General features: G+C 43.9%; 1 protein-coding gene across 4 annotated transcripts in view; it reads left to right on the top strand.

The window, feature by feature from the left end:
• Window positions 1-18,981, top strand: part of camsap2b (calmodulin regulated spectrin-associated protein family, member 2b) — a 59,645-nt gene extending 40,664 nt beyond the window's left edge. For 2 of the 4 annotated variants that reach the window (XM_045224736.1, XM_045224734.1), the window contains 17 exons: window positions 1,778-1,917; window positions 6,922-7,012; window positions 7,208-7,298; window positions 7,532-7,554; window positions 7,665-8,031; window positions 8,171-8,807; window positions 9,022-9,162; window positions 9,502-9,730; window positions 9,986-10,166; window positions 10,387-11,041; window positions 12,221-12,357; window positions 12,610-12,818; window positions 13,059-13,155; window positions 14,830-14,901; window positions 18,001-18,140; window positions 18,304-18,422; window positions 18,524-18,981. In XM_045224736.1, coding sequence (XP_045080671.1) covers window positions 1,778-1,917; window positions 6,922-7,012; window positions 7,208-7,298; window positions 7,532-7,554; window positions 7,665-8,031; window positions 8,171-8,807; window positions 9,022-9,162; window positions 9,502-9,730; window positions 9,986-10,166; window positions 10,387-11,041; window positions 12,221-12,357; window positions 12,610-12,818; window positions 13,059-13,155; window positions 14,830-14,901; window positions 18,001-18,140; window positions 18,304-18,422; window positions 18,524-18,826 — 3,632 coding nt within the window. In that variant the 3' untranslated portion in view covers window positions 18,827-18,981. The remainder of the gene's footprint in view (window positions 1-1,777; window positions 1,918-6,921; window positions 7,013-7,207; window positions 7,299-7,531; window positions 7,555-7,664; window positions 8,032-8,170; window positions 8,808-9,021; window positions 9,163-9,501; window positions 9,731-9,985; window positions 10,167-10,386; window positions 11,042-12,220; window positions 12,358-12,609; window positions 12,819-13,058; window positions 13,156-14,829; window positions 14,902-18,000; window positions 18,141-18,303; window positions 18,423-18,523) is intronic. The other 2 variants (XM_045224735.1, XM_045224737.1) reach the window with 2 other exon arrangements.
• Window positions 18,982-21,102: the final 2,121 nt, after the last annotated feature.

Raw genomic sequence — 21,102 nt, 5'->3', positions numbered from 1 at the left:
TCACCGTTCTTGTGATCATTTTGACCCCACGGGGTGAGATCTTGCGTGGAGCCCCAGATCGAGGGAGATTATCAGTGGTCTTGTATGTCTTCCATTTCCTAATAATTGCTCCCACAGTTGATTTGTTCAAACCAAGCTGCTTACCTATTGCAGATTCAGTCTTCCCAGCCTGGTGCAGGTCTACAATTTTGTTTCTGGTGTCCTTTGACAGCTCTTTGATCCTGGCCATAGTGGAGTTTGGAGTGTGACTGTTTGAGGTTGTGGACAGGTGTCTTTTATACTGATAACAAGTTCAAACAGGTGCCATTAATACAGGTAACGAGTGGAGGACAGAGGAGCCTCTTAAAGAAGAAGTTACAGGTCTGTGAGAGCCAGAAATCTTGCTTGTTTGTAGGTGACCAAATACTTATTTTCCACCATAACTTGCAAATAAATTCATAAAAAATCCTACAATGTGATTTTCTGGATTTTTTTCTCTCTCAATTTGTCTGTCATAGTTGACGTATACCTATGATGAAAATTACAGGCCTATATCATCTTTTTAAGTGGGAGAACTTGCACAATTGGTGGCTGACTAAATACTTTTTTTCCCCACTGTATATTGTTTTACCCCTTATCACCATAACCGCAGTCTAACAGACTAGCTTAGACTAGCTCCAACACAGAATAGTTAACACACACACACACACAGAGAATAGCTTATCCACTATCCTGCCCAGTAGATATGATACGGAAGAATCCTGTTGGAAAGAAGATTAGCCCCTAGTGATGAAGTCAATGTTTACAATTTCGTCAATACCGTCAAAGGGTCCATAAGGTTCAGATTTATTCAATGACACATGTTATTCAATGGTAACGGTGTCAATAGAGGACGCCAAGGGTTGTGGGTTTTGAATCCTGCTGGGGCCACCCATATGTAAAAATATACGTATGGGGTGGCCCCAGCTTTGGATAAAAGTGTCTGCTAAATGGCATATATTATTATGAAATCATTAAACCTGAGTGATTTACATAACATGAGAGAGAGAAGGAGTCAGTTGAGACAGTAGTCAGTGAGCCAGCCTCCACCCACTGTTCTAAAAATGCCCTAGGGCCAGGCTAAGATGTGATTGGTCAGTAGTAGGACAGCAGCACAGTCCTTTAGACAGAGGAGAACCGTTGACTGTTATTTGAAAGATAAACATTACCACTCCCCTTCTGTGAGTGCCCAGTCATATGTAGATGTCTGTGTGCTAGAATGAGATACTGTAAAGAAGGATTGGGTAGTGAGTGAATATTCTATAACACAACCATTTTTAACAGTACATGTGACCCAGCTGTAACAATCGTTTCATTCAGTTCCATTTCAATTAAAGTTCCATTTGGCTCCCAGTGTGGAAATACTGTACTTCCTGAAGAATCTGGTAGACTGATGACATCACTGTCCAATCCTTCTTCAGATTGTTCTAGTCTGCGTGGGCTATCCCCATCATGACATCACCATCTCTGTTCCTCTGTGTTCTCGCCCCTGCCTTCAAACCCTGCCTCCTCTGACCATTATTCTGGCCAAACACTACAAATAATACTAAGTACTATATAAAAGGAACATTTATAATAAAATAACAATCATAAAAAATTAACAAATAAATCTGACCAGTGCACTTTCAATAGATACTGCATAAAGAACAGTAAAGCCATTGATGCACTGCTGAAGTTTTTCAAATCTATGCGAATCCAACCTCTGAAGATAAAAACACTAACCCCGCCCCTATGCTCTCTCCTCTCCCCGCCCCTCCAGATATCTGTCTGAAGGAGACCCTGTCGCTGGCTGACAGTCTGTACAACCTGCAGCTGGTGCAGGAGTTCTGCAGGGACAGCCTCAACCACTGCTGCCACTTCTCCCTGGAGGACATGCTCTATGCCCACTCTTCCATCAAGGTAGGATCATGGGGAACAGAAGGGGGGCTGGGGGGGGGGGACAGGGTAGGGGGCTGGGGGGACAGGAAGGGATGGAGGCTGTGGGGGACAGGGGAAAAGGTCTGGGGGGACATGGAGGTTGTGTGGGACAGGGGAAGAGGTCTGGGGGGACAGGACAGAGGGTTGGGGGTGCAGAGGGGTGGCTGGGGGGACATGGGAGGGGCCAAGACTGGGTTAGTTGGGTAGGGAGGGAAATCGGGTGTTGACATTGGAGGTAGAGTATATATATACACTGAGTGTACAAAACATTAAGAACACCTTCCTAATATTGAGTTGCACCCCCTATCATTTTGCCCTCAGAACAGCCTCAATTCGTCGGGCATGGACTCTACAAGGTGTCGAAAGCGTTCCACAGCGTTCAAAACTAAATACCTATTTTACCGGAGCTACATTTTCTTTTTTCTGGTGCAGATTCGCGGGACGCTTTTAAAGGGGTACACACAAATTAGTAAAAACCTATTTAATCTAATAGAAAATAGATGGTTTGCAGTATGGACCAGATGAGATGGCGGTCATTATCACTAAATAAATTAATAGGAAATTGTCAATGTGCCGCAGAATTGTATATCCCATCAAGGTGTGCGATGGTTCAAAAAAGGTTGGGAACCACTGTATTAGTGTACTGTACTCTGTGTGGGTGGAGGAGATTTGGGTGTGCGTGTTTGTGTAGGAGGGGTCAATTTTGCCACACTGACTGTTCCTTACAGACAGTTCTGTCTTCCTTTGATAGAAAATGGCAAAACAACAGAACAAGAGAGGCAGGGAGAGGCAGGCACAGAGAAAGTAGAATGACACTTCTCTCTAAGCAGCCTCTGTTTGTCTGAGGGGGAGTCTTTGGCCCACTTTGGCCCTTCTGTTCTGGAATAGCCCCACACACACACACACACACACATACACACACACACAGTGACTCATACTCTCATTTGACATGGCAGAACTGTTGATTCTTTATGTGCTACAAAGACTACTGAATGTGTTCTGATTTACTGATCATACATACAGAATTGATCACTTAACTGAGATGTTTTCAATGTGAGGCAGGACAGAGGAAAACTGATAGAAAACCATGTAATGTAACCATGTAATCTGGTTATAGACCCCCAGAATGCATAACATGTAGTATAGGACAGTAGAGGCTGCTGAGGGGAGGACAGCTGGAATGGTATCAAACATGCGGTTTCCATGTGGTTGATACCATTCCATTGACTCCATTCCAGACATTATTAAGAGCCGTCCTCCCCTCAGCAGCCTCCACTGGTATAGGAACATTAATCAGAAACAGTTAGGATTCTGGTCCTGCCCCTGACCGTTGGCACACTGTGTCTTTTCCATAGACTGCTTGTTGCTTGCGCACACACACACACACACACACACACACCATGCACTGCTGGGTGTGTATAGAGTGGACACAGTGCTACAAGTGAGTGTCTCAGGCAGGGGCAGAGAGTGAGAGAACGGGTCCTGAAGAGCAGCCAACATCTGGCATAGAGCCAACTCCCAACTGGCCAAACCTCCAGAACCCCTAACCAACCAGCCAAAGTGTGTGTGTGTGTGTGTGTGTGTGTGAAAAGGGACACTGTTCACACCCGTTATTTGTGGAGGAGTGTGTTCTAGACTCAAAACTCGATTTGATGTCCAAGAGCTCTAACAATACAAAGAGAATATCCAAGCAACCATGTTTTGGAATCTAAAGTCCAGTCTTAGTTTTGTGGTGAATGGAGATGCTCTTTTCCGTAGAGAGAGAGGCTCAGTCTAAATATGTGGTTTAAAAGGCTCTCAACAAGTGAATGACTCTTCTATGGAGGTATCCAGAGTCTGTTTCTACCATTAAATCAGTAAAAGCATAAAACCATATTTGGGTTACACCCTATGTGGTGTGAATGGCACACTAAACTATACCAGATGGTATTTCGTCACTTCTCCCACTATACACTAGAAGTTGAGGTAACATAGCAATATGAGGCTGCCAATGACACATGCACGCACGCACACACATACACACACACACACACACACACACACACACACACACACACACACACACACACACACACACACACACACACACACACACACACACATACACACACACACATACACACACACGCACACACACACACACACACACATACACACACACACACACACACACACACACACACACACACATACACACACACACACACACACACACACACATACACACACACACACACACACATACACACAATCAGTTACAGTGAGGGAAAAAAGTATTTGATCCCCTGCTGATTTTGTACGTTTGCCCACTGACAAAGACATGATCAGTCTATACATTTAATGGTAGGTTTATTTGAACAGTGAGAGACAGAATAACAACAAAGAAATCCAGAAAAAGACGTCAAAAATGTTATAAATTGATTTGCATTTTAATGAGGGAAATAAGTATTTGACCCCTCTGCAAAACATGACTTAGTACTTGGTGGCAAAACCCTTGTTGGCAATCACAGAGGTCAGATGTTTCTTGTAGTTGGCCACCAGGTTTGCACACATCTCAGGAGGGATTTTGTCCCACTCCTCTTTGCAGATCTTCTCCAAATCATTAAGGTTTTGAGCCTGACGTTTGGCAACTCGAACCTTCAGCTCCCTCCATGGATTTTCTATGGGATTAAGGTCTGGAGACTGGCTAGGCCACTCCAGGACCTTAATGTGCTTCTTCTTGAGCCACTCCTTTACATTTACATTTACATTTACATTTTAGTCATTTAGCAGACGCTCTTATCCAGAGCGACTTACAGGAGCAATTAGGGTTAAGTGCCTTGCTCAAGGGCACATTTACGTCATTTAGCAGACGCTCTTATCCAGAGCGACTACAAATTGGTGCATTCACCCTATAGCCAGTGGGATAACCACTTTACAATTATACTTTTTTTTTGGGGGGGGGTAGAAGGATTACTTTATCCTATCCCAGGTGTTCCTTAAAGAGGTTTGTTGCCTTGGCCGTGTGTTATGGGTCATTGTCATGCTGGAATACCCATCCACAACCCATTTTCAATGCCCTGGCTGAGGGAAGGAGGTTCTCACCCAAGATTTGATGGTACATGGCCCCGTCCATCGTCCCTTTGATGCAGTGAAGTTGTCCTGTCCTCTTAGCAGAAAAACACCCCAAAGCATAATGTTTCCACCTCCATGTTTGACAGTGGGGATGGTGTTCTTGGGGTCATAGGCAGGATTCCTCCTCCTCCAAACACGGCGAGTTGAGTTGATGCCAAAGAGCTCGATTTTGGTCTCATCTGACCACAACACTTTCACCCAGTTCTCCTCTGAATCATTCAGATGTTCATTGGCAAACTTCAGATGGCCCTGTATATGTGCTTTCTTGAGCAGGGGGACCTTGCGGGCGCTGCAGGAATTCAGTCCTTCACGGCGTAGTGTGTTACCAATTGTTTTCTTGGTGACTATGGTCCCAGCTGCCTTGAGATCATTGACAAGATCCTCCAGTGTAATTCTGGGCTGATTCCTCACCGTTCTCATGATCATTGCAACCCCACGAGGTGAGATCTTGCATGGAGCCCTAGGCTGAGGGAGATTGACAGTTATTTTGTGTTTCTTCCATTTGCGAATAATCGCACCAACTGTTGTCACCTTCTCACCAAGCTGCTTGGAGATGGTCTTGTAGCCCATTCCAGCCTTGTGTAGGTCTACAATCTTGTCCCTGACATCCTTGGAGAGCTCTTTGGTCTTGGCCATGGTGGAGAGTTTGGAATCTGATTGATTGATTGCTTCTGTGGACAGGTGTCTTTTATACAGGTAACAAACTGAGATTAGGAGCACTCCCTTTAAGAGTGTGCTCCTAATCTCAGCTCGTTACCTGTATAAAAAGACACCTGGGCGCTCAGAAATCTTTCTGATTGAGAGGGGGTCAAATACTTATTTCCCCTCATTAAAATGCAAATCAATTTATAACATTTTTGACATGCGTTTTTCTGGATTTTTTTGTTGTTATTCTGTCTCTCACTGTTCAAATAAACCTACCATTAAAATTATAGACTGATCATTTCTTTGTCAGTGGGCAAACATACAAAATCAGCAGGGGATCAAATACTTTTTTCCCTCACTGTACCTAGCAATAAAGGCAGCTCAGAGGCAGCTGTACCTGCTATCCCTGACCTCAGTCACTGTACCTTCAGAAAGTATTCATACCCCTTGACTTATTTCACATTTTGTTGTATTACAGCCTGAATTCAAAATTGATGAAATATGAGTGGTTTCCTTCCTCTCCGGCAACTGTGTTAGGAAGGACGCCTGTACCTTTGTAGTGACTGGGTGTATTGATACATCATCCAAAGTGTAGTTAATAACTTCACCATGCTCAAAGGAATATTCTGTCTGATTTTTTTATTTTTACCCGTCTACCAATAGGTGCCCTTCTTGGCGATGCATTGGAAAACCTCCCTGGTCTTTGTGGTTGAATCTGTGTTTGAAATTCACTGCTCGACTGAGGGACCTTACAGATAATTGTATGTGTGGGGTACAGAGATGAGGTAGTCATTCAAAAATCATGTTAAACACTATTATTGCACACAGAGTGAGTCCATGCAACTTATTATATGACTTGTTAAGCAAATTTGTACTCATTAACTTATTTAGGCTTGCCATAACAAAGGGGTCGAATACTGTTGACTCAAGACATTTCAGCTTTTCATTTCTTATTAATTTGCAAACATTTCTAAAAACATAATTCCACTTTGACATTATGGGCTATTGTGTGTAGGCCAGTGACACAACATCTCAATTTAATCCATTTTAAATTCAGGCTGTAACACAACAAAATGTGGGAAAAGTCAAGGGGTGTGAATACTTTCTGTATTTTGCCTCCTATGTGACTTGTCTTAACAGAGGCACCATGTGGACAAATGCAGGTATTTGGTTGTATTACATTTTCTTTGCCCGTATCTAACTTGTGTGTGTTTTGCCCTGTTGCAGAATAACTACCTGGTGTTTATGGCAGAGCTGTTCTGGTGGTTTGAAGTGGTGAAGCCTTCGTTTGTACAGCCCAGAGTCTTTGACCCACAAGGTAAGGATATTGGTGTGGGAAAGCCAAAAAGGATGACGCTGAAGATTATGATGATGATGATGATGATGAAAAGATAATGAAGATAATCAACTGCATTGACATATCACAGTATATTTCAGTTTTCACCAGAATTCAGATCACGTCAAATACCTTTATTGACTTGAGTATCCTGACTGATTGCTGTTTGTTTGTCAGCAGTCTGTGATCTAGCCCCGTCAGCAAGGACTATGGCTCCTATCTGTAGCCCAGCCAAACAGGACTTTGGGGACAGCCCAGAACACAAAAGGTATGATTTTAATATTGAGTGGACAAATGTAATAACCTGTAGTTATTTAATTTTCCCTTATTGAACAAGCTTGTGATAGGTTGAGCGTAGTTCAACTTGGCAGTGACAGGAGGTATGCATTTGAACTTTATCGTAATACTTTCTCTCTCTCTCTCTCTCTCTCTCTCTCTCTCTCTCTCTCTCTCTCTCTCTCTCTCTCTCTCTCTCTCTCTCTCTCTCTCGCTCTCTCTCAGGCTTCAACCAGACTCTGCTTCAGGTAAGAACACAGGAACTACCCCTTCCCTCAGAATCACAAACATTGTCTGAAGACTCTGAACTACTACTGGTTCTCTTTGATTTAGTCTCTTTTTTCCGTGTTTCGGGCAGGTGTGATAAAGAGGTCAGCATCCATGTCCTATGTGGATGGCTGTGTGGGGACATGGCCTAAGGAGAGACGGTCTAGGGGCATCTCCTTTGAGATTCCTTTGGACGGGGATCCTAGCGTCCCTCCCTGTGGGGGTCCCTCCCTCCGGGGCATTACCCGCTCTGCCAGCACCGAGGGCCTGGGTGGGTTCAAAGTTCATCACGCACACCAGGGGGACATGAGGCGCCACCTCTCCTTTCAGCCGGTCAGCGTCAACGGCCAGAGCAGCACCGCCGGACACATACCTGAGGAGGACTACAACAGGGACTCACCAGACTCCCACAAAGCACTGGGGCGCGGGCAGACTCAGCCACACAAGAACCGGAACAGGTACTTATGATAGCTCTGATGGTAGGACATCCGAGTTATTGATGGTAGGACACATATACTGAATCTAAATATGTTTCTAACTGTTAGTTTCTATGGATTAAAATGTTTAATAAATTATCATACCGGTCTGTCAATCTAGATATTCCAATGGCGTTCTCCAAGAGAACGGCAATGGCGGCAGCGGCCCCGTCAGCCCGTCGACCCCCCCTAGCATCGAGGAGGCTCTGAAGATCATCCACGACACAGAGAGGCCCCACGGCAGTCTGCGGCCCGGGGCCAACGGCTTCTTCCTCCACGATGGAGTTGAACCTTCAGACCCAGGGGACGACCCTGATGACTACCCAGGATCGGCTAAGGCCCGGGCAGACGAGGCCGACCCCTACTCAGCCTCTACGGAGGAAGTCGACACGGGGATCCACGTGAGGACGGAGGACATCCAGGAGAGTTTGGACGAGGACAACTCTTCTATCAGGGACTACTCTGATATGGACCCTGACTATGAGGCTATGACCCGATCCTGTCCCTTACCAGAGGGGAATGGAGAAAGGGGCGAGAGGAGCAGCCCATACCCCAGCTCGGTGTCTCCAGCCCCTCTGTCTCATGCTCCCAGCCCTGCCTCGTCCTCGGGTGGTTCTGGCGGCGGAGTGGTTCGCATGACCAGCTTCGCCGAGCAGAAGTTCCGTAAGCTGGAGGGGCGGAGCAGCGGAGGGACCACCCCCGAGAGTGCTGAGCTCAACGTTCCCAACACGCCCCCCATACGAACTGCCACGCTCGAGGTCAGTAGAGAAACTCTACCTCTCTTTCTCTCTCTGTTACTATGTTGCTGTCTTGGACTCTCGCTCTCTCTCTCCTCTCTCTCCATTGATCTATTACTCTGTCACTCTTTTTCTCTTTCAACTCCATTTTCCTACTCTGTATTTCTCTTTTGCTTTTCTCTTACCCCTCTCGTACCTCTCACCCTCTCAACTTCTCTCTCTCTCTCCTTCTCAGATCTCCAGCCCCACCCACCCAGGCCAGACCCCGGCCATGCCCTCTCCCAGAGACCACACCCACCTGTTGTCGTCAGATATGGTGCACCTGAAGATGAAGCTGGAGGAGAAACGCAGAGCCATCGAGGCCCAGAAGAAGAAGGTATAGGCTTATAACGCTTCATAGAGCTTCTTGTCTTTTGCTGCGTCTGAAATGGCATCCTATTCCCTAGGGATTCCTGTTCTCTATTTCCATAGGGCTCTGGTCAGAAGTAGTGCACTGTGTAGGGAATTGGGTGCCATATCAGACGCACCCTCAATGTACAATCCAAAATGTAGGAAAAAGAACAAAACTCTGGTCCTCAAGCACTACTACAGGTTTTCTAAAAGAGCAGTCCAATCAAATGATGCGAGTTCACTTCATCTTGTTGGATAATTTGGTATGTTCATTGGTTATCAAAAAAAATTGCTGAAATAATAAGACATTTTTCCTCTGTTTCAGGTTGAGGCAGCGTTCACCCGTCATCGTCAGAAGATGGGTCAGACAGCCTTCCTCAACGTGGTGCGAAGGAAAGGGGTCACCCCCTCCCCCACCAGCCCCATCCCTGGGGGCCCAGACCTGGACAAACCCTCCCCAGATCCCTTCCTCACCCTTTCTGGCAGCCTCAGTCAGGCGGAGAGGTGCAAGCCCGACGGAGCCGCTCCCAAGTCCCCCTGTGAGGAGGGTGCAGGTAGTTCACCACTATAGCTTCTGATGAAACCAATCCTTGTTTTCTACTTTCGTTTTCTACTTTTTGGAGCAAAAAGACTGGTCCCAGTTCCGTGCTGTGTTGCCAACGTTGGCTTGACAATTACCAATTGGCAAGACAGCACAAAAATGATAGAGGGCCAGGCTAGGGAGCATGTGTACTGTTTTACGCGTACTGTTTTATGCATGTGTAATACCCACCTTATGAACTAGAGGTGTCCGCTGTGTCTTGCTGCAGGTGTCGGGGGTGGAGAGGTGGACCTGGGTGAGTACACTCGCTCCATCGAGAGGCTGAACACGTCCCTGGGGTTCCTGCAGACGGAGATGCAGCGGCTGGCCCAGCAGCAGGACAGGATCATGGCTATGAGGGAACAGCAACAAGCCTGGGTCATACCTCCTCCAGCACCCTCACCGCACAGGTATGGTCATCGATATCACATAAATGGTACCCAAGACTGGCATGATAATTGATATTGCAGACAAAAAATAGCTATGTATAATATCTGATGAAGTTAAGATATTTCAACTAAAACCATGTATCATCATACTATTATCCATCATTTATCGTGATAAAAGCAGTTATCACAATACTATTATTGCTTAGTTAGTTATCATTGCAAATGTAAACGCTCTCTACAGGCAGCTCCGGGAGCTCCGCAGCAACAGTGTAACCGGCCGGGGGTCCGTGGGGTCCTTGTCCCCCATCTTGTCCTCAGCCGGTGGTTCCCCCCGCGCCGCCCACCGTTCCCCCGGCGGCCTCAAGCGCCGACCGGCCTCCTTCCATGCCAGCACCCCTCACACCCAACGCACCCCACGCCCCACCGAGCTCAAGGTAACCCCCTTTAGACGGATGCTCAACACCCTACCATCCGTGGACAGTCTTCCTAGGCTGAGACGCTTCTCACCCAGCCAGACCCAGGTCACCTCCTTTGCCTACCTGGGACATGATGAAGGTCCTGGGGCCACAGGGGGAGCAGAGGAGCCCCAAAACCAAACCAAACCACCTGAGACAGAGGTAGCGGTGGCGGGGATAAGGAGTGCAGGCGCTCATCCCTCCTCGCCCACTAAAGAGCCAGCCAAGGAGAGAGAGGAGGAGAGGAAGGAGGAGAGGAGAGATGAAGGGAGAACGGAGAAGTTGGCAGAGGTGCTGTCTCAGCCTGTGAGAGACCTGATGGAGGTGCCGCCGTCATTGCTGAAGTCTTTGGATGGACAGGGTCTAGAAAGTGGAGAGGGGGAGAACAGAGGAGAGCTGTACGGAGAGGACCAGAAAATGTGCTGTGGGTTCTTCTACAAGGTAAGAATGGGCTACACTGTAATTTTCAGAATTGTGAGATGACGGTACAAGTACTGTATGTAGCATGTTACGACAATGTTTTCATTGATCCGTTTTTGATATCGTAAAATATGAAAGTTAAGTGTACAGCGTAAGTACTGTGACAGCACAACATGAACTATGCAATGACTCATAAACTATGACTTCATCTGGGTCAGGGACAGTAATTGTGTGTACAGTATCTAGGCCAAAGGGTGAGACAGCTCACATACTACTGCTAGAGCAGTAGACTTCTGAGCTATGCTAGGAGAATGGAGCCGACAGAGCTCCTGTATGCTGCTACAGAAGGGATAGCTAACTGCAAAAAACTGCTTTCAACTTCAAAAGACACAAATGTTATTATCCCAGTCAGAAAATATCTGGAAATAAAGCCAACATTGTACAACATGCTCTTTTACTGATTAAAATGGGTCATATACACTGAGTATACCAAACATTAGGAACACCTTCCTAATATTGAGTTTCACAAGGTGTCGAAAGCGTTCCATAGGGAAACTGTTGAGCGTGAAAAACCCAGCAGTGTTGCAGTTCTTGACACAAACCGGTGTGCCTGGCACCTACTACCATACACCGTTCAAAGGCACTTAAATCTTTTGTCTTGCCCATTCACCCTCTGAATGGCACACATACACAATCCATGTCTCAATTGTCTCAAGGCTTAAAAATAATTATTTAACCTGTCTCCTCCCCTTCATCTACACTGATTGAAGTGGATTTAATAAGTGACATCAATAAGGGATCATAGCTTTCACCTGGATTCACCTGGTCAGTCTATGTAATGGTAAGAGCAGGTGTTCTTAATGTTTTGCACACTCATCTGCCATGATGGAAATGTATGCCTGAATTCCCTCTGACATGCATTTGACCAATCCGAGCTGAGGATGAGTGTTGATTTTTGAAGTGAGAGGATGTGACAATGCTGTCTGATCTAATTTTGTCTCTGGCGCTAAAAATAACTTAGGTCCTGCAAACTACCCTTCATGTTGGCACAAAATATTCCATGACAACAAGATTACAATTTCCACTCAAAATAGAATTTTGATGTCAAGGTGGCAGCCATTCAAATTCTAAATGTCAAAAACACAGTTTGCCAACCTATTTATATATATCCGACTCTGTCTCCACCCCACACCCCTCCAGGATGATGGGAAGGGAGAGGAGGACATGGCAATGAAGAGAGCTGCACTGCTGGAGAAGAGGCTGAGGAGAGAGAAGGAGACGCAGGAGAAGAAACAGCAACAGGAGCTGGAGCAGGAGCAGAAGAAGGAGGAAGCACGGTCAGTGTGGACCTCAAGGGCCCTGTACCTTTTCCACTGTTATGCTTGGTCTGAAAACTACCATTAGGGGTTGTTTTCAGATCCAAGCTACTTCGATTTCATTCAGTGAGTGGCGAATCCTAACTAACACTTCAGATTTAGTCATGCATTGTTGTCAATGGGTGACTAAGTGAAAATGTGCCTCTTAGTAACTTCTCTTTAATTGGGTAATAAGGATTGAAGCTTCTCGTCTCTCCTGTCCCTCTTCCCTAGGCTGAAAGCGGAGGAGGAGCAGCAGAAGAGAGAGGACGAAAAGCAGAGGAAAGATTACATAAAGAACGAGTACATGAGGAGGAAACATTTGAAGCAGGTGGAGGATATGGATGTCAGGCCCCGCCATGGAAGTCTCAAAAAGAAGCCCCGCCCCAAATCCATGCACAGGGATGTCATGGAGTCACCTAAGCCCCCCGCCAGAGCCACAGGTAACACACACACTCTTAAACACACACACCCCCACACACACTATAGATAGACACAAACGCATACACACACACTTTACACATATATCAGTGGAGGCTGCTGAGGGGAGGACAGCTCATAATAATGGTTGGAGTGAATGGAATGGCATCAAACACCTGGAAACCATGTGACATATATGTATTTAGTACACACATATATTCACACACACACTCAAACATGTCTTCTGTGTTTACCTTGTCCAGGTACTCGACCGCGTGGGTTCTCAGTCTCCAGCATGTCCTTGGCCTCCCTCAACCTGGCTGACAACGACAGCAACGCCGGAGATAAGAGGATCCCCAGGTGAGGCCAGTAATTGCCTGATTACAGTTTTTCTCAATCGCGTACAAGCAATTTTGGGGTCTGTGTTGAAATGTATCTATAGCAGAACAGCGATGATCAAATGCTTAAATACATTTAAAGAACTTCTGAAAAAAATTTGCCTTTGTACCTGACTTGCATATCTTAGACCACCTTTTGCAAAACGTATCAAATATCAAATTCACTGTTAAGTGTTTTGTTCACAGAATATTAACACATTGTTTTCATACTACTGCACAACATTTTAAATCACCCCATCAGTGTCATACATGTACAATATAGGGAAAGATCTAGGCAATGGGAACTGTCAAATGTTTTGGACAGGCAGAGAATAGTTGGGTTACTGCTAAGTCATCATCTCCAACATTGTGACCTACATTTAAGAGCTTTGGTGTGGTTGGAGACCTATATATTAATATTTACATTTGAGTCATTTATATTAGTGAGTGCATACATTTTCGTACAGGTCCCCCATGGGAATCAAACCCACAACCCTGGCACTGCGAGCGCCATGCTCTACCAACTGAGCCACACGGGACCAGTTGTGTTCCTCCATTATATTCACCTTCCCTTATTTATATTCTGGATTGTGTTTGTGCACCAATGGAAAGTCTACAAAACTATGAGCAAACCAGCCTATGTATTGAATACATGGATATGGATTGTGATGATACCGATGAATGAATCCTGCACAATTATTTTTTATGCTTTATATATGTAATTTGATGTGTATGAAATTGTTTGGTGAAATAGGCACAAAAGGACAGTAATTGCCCAAAATTCTGCACCTTTGGATAGTTGTACTTCCAATTTTGATCATCATGATACAGTGACTGCAAAGAAAATCCCACTGGGCACAGACGTCAGTTCAACGTCTAGTTTTGATTTACATTTGATTGAGTTGTCAACTAACGTGAATTCAACAAAAAATTTCACAATGTCATTGAATTTAGGTGAAAAGGACAAAATTCCCTTCCTTTGATTACTTTTTGCAAATCCAATCAGTTTTCCACGTTGATTCAACGTCATTACATCTAATGTTTTTGTTGAAATTACGTGGAACCAATGTTGATTCAGCCTGTTTTTGCCCAGTGGTGTATTGATCTACTTGGACTTTTAAAAGGCATTTTTTCTGCTTGGACTCAAGAGATACGTATGGTTGTGTTAATCTTTTTGCAGGAAGTCGTGTTCTATTGTTGAATGTATTTGCAATTTTGACAGTATAATATAGTTTTGATGAATGTATTTATGTTTTGAGAAGATAACTATGTTTTGAAAACCCATTTAATGTTTTTCAAAAGGCCACAGAGTTCTGTGTCTTGTGGACTCTGTTTTGAAAATCGACAACATTGTTCCAAAAAAATGCTTGTACGCGATTGAGAAAAACTGTAAAAAGACCATACAGTTTAGCCAACTCCTTTAGCATGGCAACGTCAAAAGAGTTGACTAAAGCACAAACAGACTGGCACCCAGGCTGGCTACGAGACAAAAAAATGCCTTACAGAGCATCAAAAGCATGAATACTTCTACAAGAGGACATTAATGTGTCTTATGACTTGTCTAGGTAATGCAACCAAAATGTTTTTTCCCTCTCTTGATCTTCTCTCTCCCTCCTCGCTCTCTGTTTTTTCCCTCTGTTTTGCACGGACCTCCCAGAAGCAGTAAACTAGGCACTGTGAGAGGCCATATCTCTTTCTTTTTAAGCTCTCCCAAAGAGAGAAAGGGAAGGTTAGTAAGGTCCCTCCCTAGACCAGCCTAGGGCCTAGACTTTCATCTAGACTTTCTTCTAGACTTTCATCTAGACTTTCATCTCAGTGCATCACAGTCCAGATTGATCAATTAATCCGCTTTTACTTGAGGTAATATCTTTGAGAAAAATGTAGCCATACCTAACAGAATCTATCTAAATAAGCCAGAGAGATTTGGGATTTGGGACCAAGGCTTTATGTATATACAATAACAGTCAAAAGTTTGGACACACCTACTCATTCAAGGATTTTTCTTTATTTTTACTATTTTAGACATTGTAGAATAATAGTGAAGACATCAAAACTATGAAATAACATATATGGAATCATATAGTAACCAAAAAAGTGTTAAACAAATCTAAATATATTTTATATTTGAGATTCTTCAAAGTAGCCACCATTTGCCTTGATGACAGCTTTGCACACTCTTGGAATTCTCTCAACCAGCTTAATGAGGTAGTCACCTGGAATTCATTTCAATTAACAGGTGTGCCTTGTTAAAAGTTAATTTGTGGAATTTATTTTCTTCTTAATGCATTTGAGCCAATCAGTTGTGTTGTGACAAGGTAGGGTTGGTATATAGAAGATAACCCTATTTGGTAAAAGACCAAGTCCATATTATGGCAAGAACAGCTCAAATAAGCAAAGAGAAACGACAGTCCATCATTACTTTAAGACATGAATGTCAGTCAATCTGGAAAACTTCAAGAAGTGTCTTCAAGTGCAGTCGCAAAAACCATCAAGTGTTATGATGAAACTGGCTCTCATGAGGACCGCCACAGGAAAGGAAGACCCAGAGTTACCTCTGCTGCAGAGGATAAGTTCATTAGAGTTACCAGCCTCAGAAATTGCAGCCCAAATAAATGCTTCACAGAGTTCAAGTAACAGATACATCTCAACATTAACTCTTCATAGGAGAATGCGTGAATCAGGCCTTCATGGTCGAATTGCTGCAAAGAAACCACTACTAAAGGACACCAATAAGAAGAAGAGACTTGCTTGGGCAAAGAAACACGAGCAATGGACATTAGACCGGTGGAAATCTGTCCTTTGGTCTGATGATTTTTGAGATTTTTGGTTCCAAAATGCCGTGTCTTTGTGAGACGCAGAGTAGGTAAACGGATGATCTGCGCATGTGTGGTTCCCACCGTGAAGCATGGAAGAGGAGGTGTGGAGGTGCTTTGCCGGTGACACTGTCGGTGATGTATATTTAGAATTCAAAGGCACACTTAACCAGCATGGCTATCACAGCATTCTGCAGCGATACGCCATCCCATTTGGTTTGCGCTTAGTGGGACTATCATTTGTTTTTCAACAGGAAAATCACCCAACACATCTCCAGGCTGTGTAAGGGCTATTTGACCAAGAAGGACAGTGATGGAGTGCTGCATCAGATAACCTGGCCTCCACAATCACCCGACCTCAATATACAGTGGGGGAAAAAAGTATTTAGTCAGCCACCAATTGTGCACGTTCTCCCACTTTCAAGACTGTTGGAAGAATCTCAAATATAAAATATATTTAGATTTGTTTAACACTTTTTTGGTTAATACATGATTCCATATGTGTTATTTCATAGTTTTGATATCGTCACTATTATTCTACAATGTAGAAAATAGTAAAGATAAAGGAAAAACCCTTGAATGAGTATGTGTGTCCAAACTTTTGACTGGAACTGTATTTATGAATAATGTTTGAGCAAGCCACATACAGTACACCAACATTCATACTGAGTATGAACTGTATGTGTTATTTCACATTCCTGCTGTATCAGTTAAGTGTTGGCCAATTACCTCCTTTAAAACAGAAGAAAATTTCTGCTCAGTACCACTCCAGCTAACAAAATTACGTTCCAGGACGGACGTGACCACAAAGTTATTTGAGTCCCCACATAAGTCATGATAACGTTATTGTGAAACTTACAGACGATGTTCCAAAATGTATTTCTATCATTCTGATTTTAACGTTATATGAAGACAAACCATAGCTCTAAATGTGACATTATGAAATATTCTTACGATATCTCCAAAATAACATGATATTCAGAACCTTTCATGGACTACCAAGGAACGTTTTAAATGTTCCCATGATGTCTGTATAGCGACCTGATATTTATAACCTCTATAATACTTATTAGAAACGTTATGAATGTGCCTATAATGTCCCAAACGGGCTATGACATTCAGTACCTCTGGAAGACTTAAGGGGAATGTTACAAATGTCTCAGTTACGTTCCTTGTTAGCTGGGACAGCTGCTTCTGCCTCATTTCATACATACCCAGCCTCCTGCCTCCACTCCTGCCTCACCGACTCTGCCCTTTCTCTGCTCCGAGGCTGGTCCATGCTAGCTGCTCCATGCTAGCTGCTCCATGCTAGCTGCTCCATGCTAGCTGCTCCATGCTAGCTGCTCCATGCTAGCTGCTCTACGTTAAGCTGCTGTCTGTGGTTGTTACCTCTAGACTAGACCCAGTGCCAGAGCCATCCAAGCTGCAGCAGACAGGCGCTCTCCCGTCCCAGGCACGGTAACTTCCACAGCCATGCTGGCTCTAGCTGATGTCCAGAATCACATCACATGGATCACAGGTCTTTTGTTTTGTATGCAGAGACTTCAAGCTAGGGTACACACTAATGCTAACCCCAATTAGGACATGAATGAGCCTGGGCCTGGGACATGAGTGTGGCTGCTACAGTGGTATTCTGTCTTGTCACTGTACAGTTGCCTAAAGCTGCTGTTGCATACTGCAGTATCTCTTCTCCATATCCTAGCAGCCATAATGATTGGACTGTACTATAGCTTTGCTTTGCTCCACTGCACATGCCTCTGATCTGATCCCAGACACACAGTGATCACTGTGGATGATGTAATATGAGAGAACAGGGAAGTCTGCCTGGGAGAACTGTGTCTGTATCTGACCCTGTTTCTCTGTGTGTCTCTGTGTCTGTGTATACGTGATGTATATGGATATGTCTGTGTTTTTTGTGAATGTGTATCTGTTATTGTGTGTGTGTCCGTACATGTGTATTTGTATGTGTCACTCGTACTGTATATGTGTGTGTGTGTGTGTGTGTGCATCCCCAGGCCTGACTCTGCTAGGCCAGACTCTGCTAGGCCAGACTCTGCGGAGGGCAATCTGTCGTCCTGCCCGTCTCGTAACGGAGAGAAGGACTGGGAGAACGAGTCCACAACCTCCTCCACTCCCTCCAACCAAGAGTACACAGGTACGGCCCGCTCCACTACAATCACGGTATTCTGCTTTCAAAAGAAGACCAAACTATTGCAGCATACCGGAGCTATGTAGTCCATGTGTAGAACAGGCTGGGTTGTGAGTTTCTGTTGGTTTGTCACTGCATTACTTATGCTGGTATTCGCTTCTTCCCTCAGGGCCAAAGCTGTACAAGGAGCCCAGTGCCAAGTCCAACAAGCATATCATCCAGAACGCCCTGGCCCACTGCTGCCTTGCGGGCAAGGTCAACGAAGGACAGAAGAATAAGATAATAGATGTAGGCATTTTGCTGTACACACTATGTTTCTATCTCTTTCATTTTACTTTACTCTTTTACCTCATGTTTGTTCCTTTCTTCTCCTCCACTATCTCTTTCAGGAAATGGAGAGGTCGGGGGCCAACAACTTCCTGGTGATGTTCCGAGACACAGGTTGCCAGTTCCGCTCGGTGTACACCTACTGCCCTGAGACGGAGGAAATCACCAAGCTGGCGGGCATCGGGCCCAAGAGCATCACGGCCAAGATGATCGAGGGCCTGTACAAATATAACTCAGACAGGAAGCAGTTCAGCCACATCCCTGCCAAGACAATGTCGGCTAGTGTAGACGCCATCACCATCGCCCCCCACCTGTGGCAGACCAAGAAACAGGGCACGCCCAAGAAACTGGGTAGTCTCAAGTAGTCACAGCAACAACCCCTTTCATACCAAACCCAGGATATTGTTGCTTGGTGTCCTGGGTTATAGTTGAGGACTGAGGGGAGGCTTTGCCGGTTATCTGACCCAGGAACGGCCAAATTACCTGGGATATTGCAGGGTCTGGTTTGGTATGAACGGTGCTAAAGAGTCCTTCTTTCCCATTAAGATATTTAACGAACACTTACACTTGGCATTCATCTGTATCTGATATCTGATGTACAGTTTAATTGGATGAATATGTGGTAGGTGGTTTAATTCTAAACAGGACACTGTTGACTTTATGCACAACTGGAATGTAGGGGGAAAAACATCAACACAAGCCTCAAGGGACATTGTTGTTGTTATGCAAGACTGTGTGTGTGTGTGTGTGTGTGTGTGTGTGTGTGTGTGTGTGTGTGTGTGTGTGTGGGACCCAGAGTCATTCTAATGGTGCACACGTGTTTCTGTTCGTCAGCATGCGTGGGTGCCCCTGTTCTTGTGTGCCCACAAAAAAAGGGCTGATGAAAGCCTTACTGAATCGGACCTCTAAAGCACTGAATGTCATTCCTTTCGAAATAGACCGAGTTTGAGTTCCCTATGTTCATCATGTGTGGCCTTATGCTTGTTTTGTGAAAGCGCAGTGATTAGGTCATGTTTTTGTGAGTACAGGATGATACGTATATATGAGAGCTTGTTGATAGTTTGGCTGTGTGTGAGGCTTGCTTTTCTTTGTGGCTGAAAGATGAGACTGAGGAGTTGGGTTTACATAATGTGTCAATAGTTAAAGTCCCAAGATTGAGGGAGGAGAATAGCTCAGAAGTAGGTTGTCGTAACTTCCGATAAGAACTAGATGGTAAAATCATTGATTAAGGATCATCTACTTCACAGGAATGTCAGCAACTGACTGTTAATTTATTTATGTTTTTGATAAGGCTTTGGAAGTCTTTTAAAGGTCCAATGCAGATGTTTTTATCTCAAAATCAAGTAATTTCTGGGTAACAATTAAGTACCATATTGTGATTGTTTTCAATTAAAATGGTCAAAAATTAACAAAAATAGCTTATTAGCAATGAGCAATTTCTCAAGCAATAATGTTGCTAGGACAGTCTGTGAGGGGTTTGAGTGAGGAGGGGAAAACAAAATTAGCTGTTATTGACAGAGAGGTTTGGAGCTCTTTCTTATTGGTCTAGGAACTAATTTACTGCATGGTGATGTCACCATGGAAGGCCAAAACTCCCTCTCAACAAAACAGGCTGAAATTTCAGGACGGTCTTTTCAAACAGCTCTTACACTAGAAGGGCATTACCATCATTTTCACAATTTCACAGTATTATTCCAACCTCATAGTGTGGAAATATATATAAAACACAGGAAAATTACATTTTTGACTGCACTGGGGCTTTAAAGGCTTTTAAAGTTTCATCAACAGAGGTGCGTAACGTACTTTAAGACAATATATACTGTATAAGTTAATTGAGTTTGTATATAATGGCTATTCCATTCAAAATGAATGAGTGAAACTAGCATTTATCATTTAATATGGACGTATATAAACGTAATATATATGGGGCCTTCTATAGTTTCAAAAATGCAAGTGTGTAATCACTTTTCAATGTCACTGGCAGGAATATGTCAAGCTTTAGAATAGAAGCAAGTTACACAAATTGTGTCATGAGCCTGTGCAATTCTGAAAAAATATCTTATAAAAATCCTTGTTGGCATATATGTTTGGACCTCAGATATTCTGAAGCATTTTACTTTATTGTGGATAGTATCTTTACTGTTGAATTCCGATTACACTTAAAGTTGTCCACAATATGCATGTGTACATATTCAGTAGAGAGTAATTCATGAATAGAATTTCATGACGCTTTCCCACCGTAGATTGCCGTATTTGTAGTTAAATTAACTGCGTACTTACGTAAATAAAGTAAAATACAGATCACAAAAACATGAAACATATTTCTTCAGGACTTTCAAAACTTCTGTTACATTATGCTTCAACATGTTACATTGTTCTAACCTATGAAAGGAAACTGACATAAATTTTTCTTTTATTTTGGAGCAAAGCAGTGTTTACGCTGTACATATATTTTGTCGTATAAAGTATTTTTTGTAAACCATTTACCATATTGAGGTTTCATATGAGCAGCATATCTGTTGCAAAAGGAAATGTAAACCATGAGAGGGTACAATATGTTTTGAATGAGTGACGGACAGGAAACGGAGAGAGAACTGACTGCAAACTGTTTCCACTGCATACTCTATTGTAGTGGAAAATC

The sequence above is a fragment of the Coregonus clupeaformis genome, chromosome 14 (genome assembly GCF_020615455.1).
Source record: "Coregonus clupeaformis isolate EN_2021a chromosome 14, ASM2061545v1, whole genome shotgun sequence".
Lineage (NCBI taxonomy): Eukaryota > Metazoa > Chordata > Actinopteri > Salmoniformes > Salmonidae > Coregonus > Coregonus clupeaformis.
Note: the sequence above shows the minus strand (reverse complement) of the source record. Positions and strands in the feature narration are given on the sequence as shown.